Source organism: Atractosteus spatula, chromosome 25 (genome assembly GCF_055471065.1).
Source record: "Atractosteus spatula isolate fAtrSpa1 chromosome 25, fAtrSpa1.hap1, whole genome shotgun sequence".
NCBI classification, from domain to species: Eukaryota; Metazoa; Chordata; class Actinopteri; order Semionotiformes; family Lepisosteidae; genus Atractosteus; species Atractosteus spatula.
The window spans coordinates 3,675,666-3,681,515 of record NC_142730.1 but is presented as its reverse complement, the minus strand read 5'-3'; the positions used below and the strand labels follow the sequence as shown (position 1 = coordinate 3,681,515).

General features: G+C 36.1%; 1 protein-coding gene across 1 annotated transcript; it reads left to right on the top strand.

Annotated features, from left to right (window-relative positions):
- The first annotated feature begins 2,374 nt into the window (after nucleotides 1-2,374).
- Nucleotides 2,375-5,248, top strand: hamp (hepcidin antimicrobial peptide). Its single transcript, XM_088905581.1, has 3 exons — nucleotides 2,375-2,585; nucleotides 3,171-3,254; nucleotides 4,028-5,248. Exons 1-3 carry the CDS (start codon nucleotides 2,505-2,507, stop codon nucleotides 4,130-4,132), a joined length of 270 nt encoding a protein of 89 aa, XP_088761707.1. The 5' UTR covers nucleotides 2,375-2,504; the 3' UTR covers nucleotides 4,133-5,248.
- Nucleotides 5,249-5,850: the final 602 nt, after the last annotated feature.

The window sequence follows — 5,850 nt, the reverse complement described above, 5'->3', positions numbered from 1 at the left end:
TTATCTGTTAGAAAACATCCACGTAAGAATGGAGCACAGTCCTGTTCCTTGAACTTCCTCTGACTCCAAGCATGGGTTGTGTTGTATAGAAATGTAATAGAGCAACTAGGGTGACTTCAAAAGTGTATTCCAGGCAAAACAATATCTAACATACAGACAGACATCTTAGTCCATATTTGCTTGCACGGTTACAGAGAAGGTTAAGCTCTATCCTTGTGTTTCATTTGATTCTCTGATCATAGGCAATCTCCTGTTCCTGTATTCATTACAATCTAATTCCAAAATAAAATTAAAGCTACCTAGCTATGTTGTTGAAGCAGTGTCTTTCGACCAATGAATGTCTACCCTATAGTTTGTACATTTTATGCTTTTATGAGATTACTAGTCAAATGTAGAGCATTTTTGTACATGTTGAAATTCGTAATAGTGGTGGATTATGATTATGAAAATATATTTTCACTGAATTGGTATTCTACGTTGTCTATCTAAATATAAAATATACATGAGATAAATTGCTTCCTAATATACTCCAGTAGTTGATTGTGTTAGTGGATAGTTTATTGTGGTCCTGTAAGAAATCTCTGCTGTAATTAAACTAGTGTAATGCGAGTAGCAGGCCAGTGTGCAGATTGACTCAGTGAGACAAGGATGTCCCGGTTCTGTATGTGACTGCCATTTCGCTATAGTCGTTGTATCGTTATCACATTGTCAAGCTTTCAATGCCTGACGCTCAACATTGAGAAATCATTGACGAGCTAATCATCATAGATAATGATGATTCCTGCATCACATTACCGTTGCCTATACAGTATTTACTGTATATCGCACATAGGATGCTAGAACACTGTTCTAGAGTGCTGAACGGTTTAAATTGTTAGTCTATGAATATAATCACCCGTTGTGTCCCGACAATAAACTTCAAAAAGTCAACCGTTTTTGCCAGATACTGCATACTCTCGTAAGCAATAATATATATAAACCACGTGTTTCGTATGCGTAAACTACACTTTAAATGTTCTGTAACACAATGTTTCCTCTGTATGTTTTGTATATACTGTATGTTTACTGTATTAGTTGCTAAATGTATCTACTTAAATTTCAATCGCGCAATGATCCTCACTAGCACACCAACAGACTGTCGGACTACCTTCATGAAATGACCACCGAGAGTCAGGACCTCGGTTTAGCATCTCATCCGAAAGACGGCTCAGCAGTAGTATTTTTACATTAAGTGCATTATGTTCGGAAATAGTAATCATAGTTTAACAATACGGGAGAAGGTATTTAAGAAAATGCTAATTATGGCTATACAGATATTGCCAAATGTTGTTCAGAAAATTGACCATTTAACGGGTCTCTGATGAGTAAAGTCACGAAACGGCGGTGCACGGCTTACTACCAACTTGAAAAGTATAGCCCTAGGTGGGAAAGTCCCACATGCTTCTCTGCATGATAGACAGAAGGAACCCGCTGGTGCAATTCAAAATTTCCCGTTTCCAGGCATGGAATTCCCGCATAATCCGCCAACAGCTGTCAACGGTAATCCTGCAGAACACGGCCTCCATAGGGAATTCGCTTCAATTATTAATGCCCAGAATAACCTTGCCCTCAAGTTGCGCAGTAAAGAAAGCCTAATCAAATAAATTCAGCGTGGACTATTTTTTTCATAATTCCTAGATCCAAAAGCATTTGATGACTCATAATGTATATAAAATAATTTAGAAAATAATGCAGACTAAACAACTCCGAATAACAATGATATACAGTGCGCCACATTACTGTTCATCTGCTGAGAGTCTCAATGGACAGAAATTGAAATGATATGTAGTGAAGTCATGTATTATGGCTTATTATTATGCAGTCGAAATTCAGTGAAATCAAATGCCTAAAATGACTAAACTTCGCAAACAGAAGATATTTACCTTATTTAAGGAATAGGCTGTTGAATTATTCTAAAAATGCTGTATTAGGTCTAGAATTCCTACTTCTTTTACCACAGGATAGTCACACGGTATTGTAATCTTTTTGTCCTGATAGTTTATTTGCCTTTTGTAATGATTCCTATATGTGCCACTAGAAGTTGTTCATTGAACACCCGTCCTTTCTGCTTGTAATTTAGACTGATTTTGGCTTGCATTACTCATCAAAAGATTCAATAACATGTTATTAAAAATGTGCGGCTGTTTGGAAAACACGTCATCAGTGAAAGTCTACAAGATTAAGAAAAAGTGAATGTAGTTGGGGGGGTGGCATCTAGCATTGAGTAACAAGGATTTAAGTTTAGAGTTAACAGCGAGGGTGGAGTTTTGACAGTGAGGCAATACCGGCGGAATTTGGGTATAAATATTGGCAGAGTAACCAACTGACCAGCATTCACTTCCCTGCAAGAAGACGGTCTGAAAAAGAGAGAAAATCTGCTGAAACAAGATATCTGTATATTAGCTGTAATAGCCTAATATTACCTTTTTTTTTTGTCCAAGCGACGCTGTTGAAAATCGATCGCAATGAAGGCTCTTTCTGTTGCGGTGTTGGTCGTGCTGCTGTCAGTCTGTATTCAAAGCAGCGACGCTGTCCCATTCGCAGAGGTAAGCTGATACTTCAGTTTCTACCAATCGGTTTTCCAATCAGAAATTTAAACTGATCTGCAAGTGCCGGTATATGATTTTTCCTCTTTCCTCTTAGAAGCAAAACAGAATTAGCAGGACTTTTAACTGTTCTTATATCATTTATTGGATTTTTATTTTTTTCTGATTAAAAGAGAATACTGTATTTGTTGTCTCATTGCAAAATTATCTCTAAATATCAAAGTGTCTTATTTCCTCACACATTGAACTCACTGGACATATACTGTATAAACTCTCCTCCACACATTCCCACAAAACATTAGATAACTCATCCTCCAGGATTACCATTTACAGATTCCATGCCAGTTCATGACTGGTACATACCCAGACTTTATTACCTTGCATAAAACAAAGGCTAACCCCTACTTGTGTTTTGCAGTACAGAAAATGGCTCTTAAATAAAGACACATGCTTTTTAAATGTTATGCCAGTTTAATGCTAACATTAAATCTACATTCATTTCTTTCAGCTGAGATAAAATTTAACATTATTCACTGTGCTGTTGAATAGTTCTTTTAAAACTTTTAATTCTTCTTTTTTAAACAGGCAGAAATACAGGAGACGGAGGCTGAACATAGTAGTCCAGCAGAGGTACAGATGACTTTTGCTGATGAGGATGTGCAATCACTGGTGAGTTTTTCCACTTTTTGATTAGTTAAGCTTTGATTATAAACAGACTTTCATTCATTCTACAGATGTCTGTAGAGTTGAACATTTCAAAATTAAATATTTGTCTTTATTTCACTAGAACGTCTAAGGTCCCACATTACAATGTGTGGGTATTCAATTAACTTTCAGTATGTGCATATGGATTATCATCACAGATAATATAACTGGTATGGATCTAATAGTGAACAGAAAATTTAGAAAAGATTATTAGAAAATGGAAGCACAGAAACTATTACATAGAAGTATGCTTAAAAAAAATATTTGTACTGATTGTATAATAGTCTTAAGTAGCATTGAAAACCATTGATCTTAAAAATAACTTTCCTGCGGTGTGGTTACTCTGCTGCTCAAATTCATACCTGCTTGTCTATTGTGGAAAAACTGTATATGGGCAGTGCAGTGGCTCTGTGGATAAGGATCTGTGCCTGTGGCTGGAAGGTTGCTGGTTCATATCCCATGGCTGGCAGAGGAATGCCCTTAACCCCAACTGCTCCAGGGTGCCGTATAAATGGCTGACCCTGCGCTCTGACCCCAAGCTTCTCTCCCTGTCCGTGTGCCTCATGGAGAGCAAGTTGGGGTATGCGAAAAGACAAAGTCATAATGCAAGAAAATTGTATATGGCCAATAAAGTGATTTTATATCCACATGTGCTCATTGTGTTGTAGAAGGCTGGGCTACAGGCTTCAAGAATTTGTCGTATGTTAAGTAATCATATATTTTGATTTTCTTGGCAGACTGAAGGCAAGTTGCGGACAAAGAGGCAAAGTCACCTTTCTCTCTGCAGATACTGCTGCAATTGCTGTCATAACAAAGGCTGTGGATTCTGCTGTAGATTTTAGGAGCACAGAAGTGATGGGTTATTGTTCAAATCAGTCGCAAAAGTTCTTCAGTCAAGCAAAAGTGGACTCTTTTGTAGAATGTATTCTGAGATATTCTTGTCATGAAGGGCTCCAAGGATGCAGCACATAACCATATCAACTGATTCTGAGCTTTAGAGAAATCTACTCCTGTCTGCTGATGGCTACTGAAACATTGTAAATATTGTTGGGGATGTTAGTAGTGTCTTCTGGTTTTTAAGCTGTGCATTGATTTTTTAAATTGCAAATAGAAATCATCGTTGCTAGAGCTATATATGTACATATCGTGGCTTCACTGAGCAAGCCAAAAAGTGTGCCTTTCAATAAGTTAATAATCTGAAGATATCGTTTTCTTACCTTTTATAAGCAAGCACTCTTTCTACCCATTAACATGTCAATTAAAGAAATGCAAAATGAGTATGCTCATAAGTAGAAAATATAGAATATAAACAACCTGCAAGTCAGAAATAGCATGTTCAGTACTTTGTTGCAGGTCCTAACTGTCCAGAAGCAAGATGGGTCTGTGACCCATTGTGAAATACTTTGTTTCCCTTTAGTTTATCCATAAGTGTCCCTTGAGTTAAATTGTGGTACACAAAGCCTTAAACACATTGAAGCCTATGTCCTACATAACACATAATGTCTCCATATTTAATATTTGATGTGGTTTATGGGCTCAGATGTTGGGAATCAAAGATCCGAATTAAATAGTTTTGTCTTTTCTAGTGTTACAGCCATTCCAAATGACTGGCTTCATGCTGGGGCTCACTGATCATGAGTATATTGTATATAATGTAAAAAGTGATATTTTGTGCTGCTTCTCTTGTTTTCTGTGAGACTCATACATGTGACAATTTGGTTATGCGCGAAACTAATGTAGTTAATGAAAATGTGCACATCTTTGATATTTCTGAAAATGTAAATCTTCTTTGCTTTTGTATTTAAATAAGATGTTTTTACAGGGATTAACATTTCTAAAGTAACACTTAAGAATATTAATATTTTTCTAACAGTTTTGTATAACTGTATTAAAATGACCAAGACTACAGTATTATCTATAAGAGCTGTAATATACATTATATAATTTGCCAAAAAATAAAAATTTGGATATAAGAATGTATGCAAATAAGTATACTGTATTTTCTTCGGTCAGGAGAAATTAAGTAATGTGGAAGGAGGAGGCAAATACACCTGAGTTCCCCTTGAAAGAAGGTTTCAAAAACATTTACATTTATTTTATCACAAATGTCCCATCAACCCTTTGATCTGGTATCACAAGACAATAGCTCTTTGTGAATTGAAATAAGGCAGTAATTTTTGCCTTTTTCCAGAACAAAGGATGAAATGTTTAAAAATTTAATAAGAAACTAAATGTCAAGAAGAATGCTGTCATCAAAGCTTTCATTAGTTCCAATTATTCTTGGAAGCAAGGCATGTCAAAAAAGATTTCTCCCTCTTTATTTGTAAGACTCAGATGGCAGTAATGAATCCATTTATTGGCCATGAATCTGCTATATCAATTGCTCTTCAACTGCTGAGCTTCAAATCACTTGTCTTATATAATCAGTGAGCTACTGCATTTCATATCACTAACATAGTACCACAGGGTCTGGCACTGAAATGGCTGCTCTTTCTAAAAACAAAAGCAGATTACTGTCCAAATAATGAATGTGAAAGATCTGCAAATTATTTAGTTTTGG

Bases quoted from the DNA above. Each gene is read 5' to 3' on its own strand.
- hamp (XM_088905581.1), top strand. From the start codon at position 2,505: ATGAAGGCTCTTTCTGTTGCGGTGTTGGTCGTGCTGCTGTCAGTCTGT. The intron at 2,586-3,170 runs GTAAGCTGATAC...TTTTTTAAACAG, and splicing joins ACGCTGTCCCATTCGCAGAG to GCAGAAATACAGGAGACGGA. The intron at 3,255-4,027 runs GTGAGTTTTTCC...TTTTCTTGGCAG, and splicing joins ATGAGGATGTGCAATCACTG to ACTGAAGGCAAGTTGCGGAC.